General features: G+C 45.6%; 1 protein-coding gene across 1 annotated transcript in view; it reads right to left on the minus strand.

Annotated features, from left to right (window-relative positions):
• The window catches only part of LOC119592039 (integrator complex subunit 7-like), a gene marked incomplete at its 3' end in the record, with an annotated part of 57,154 nt that extends 56,804 nt beyond the window's left edge, over nt 1-350 (minus strand). The window contains 1 exon segment of the mRNA XM_037940834.1: nt 109-350. Coding sequence (XP_037796762.1) covers nt 109-205 — 97 coding nt within the window.
• Between the last annotated feature and the right edge of the window lie 95 nt (nt 351-445).

Raw genomic sequence — 445 nt, forward strand, 5'->3', positions numbered from 1 at the left:
GGGTTCCGCGGCGTAATTCCTAAATTGTTACTGGAGAGTGAGAGGAGTCCACCCATACGGTTATTCGAAAAAAAATTCAACCAATTACCTCTAAACGCAACACCATACCTCTGTCAAGCTCCAGCAAGGCAGAGTTCCCGTCTTGGTCCTGCTCATTCAACCCCAAGTCAGGGAAGGAAATTGGCCTTGCTAGTGCCGTTGCCATAACGAAATTCCAGCAATCAACCTGCCACTGTGTCCCTGTAATCTTTATCCACTTTATTCTTGTTGATTCTTCACAGTTTTAATACACCAAACAGTAATATTAACTCAATAAGTCCCAATCATTCGTTCAATGTTTTGGTGTCGGCGCTGGGAGGTCGCTTACACACCGGGACAATCGCTGCGCCTGCATCCGCTTTTGAAGTTGCTGGAGAGAGAAATGGGTAGATAAGTAGGTTGACAA

The sequence above is a fragment of the Penaeus monodon genome, chromosome 29 (genome assembly GCF_015228065.2).
Source record: "Penaeus monodon isolate SGIC_2016 chromosome 29, NSTDA_Pmon_1, whole genome shotgun sequence".
Lineage (NCBI taxonomy): Eukaryota > Metazoa > Arthropoda > Malacostraca > Decapoda > Penaeidae > Penaeus > Penaeus monodon.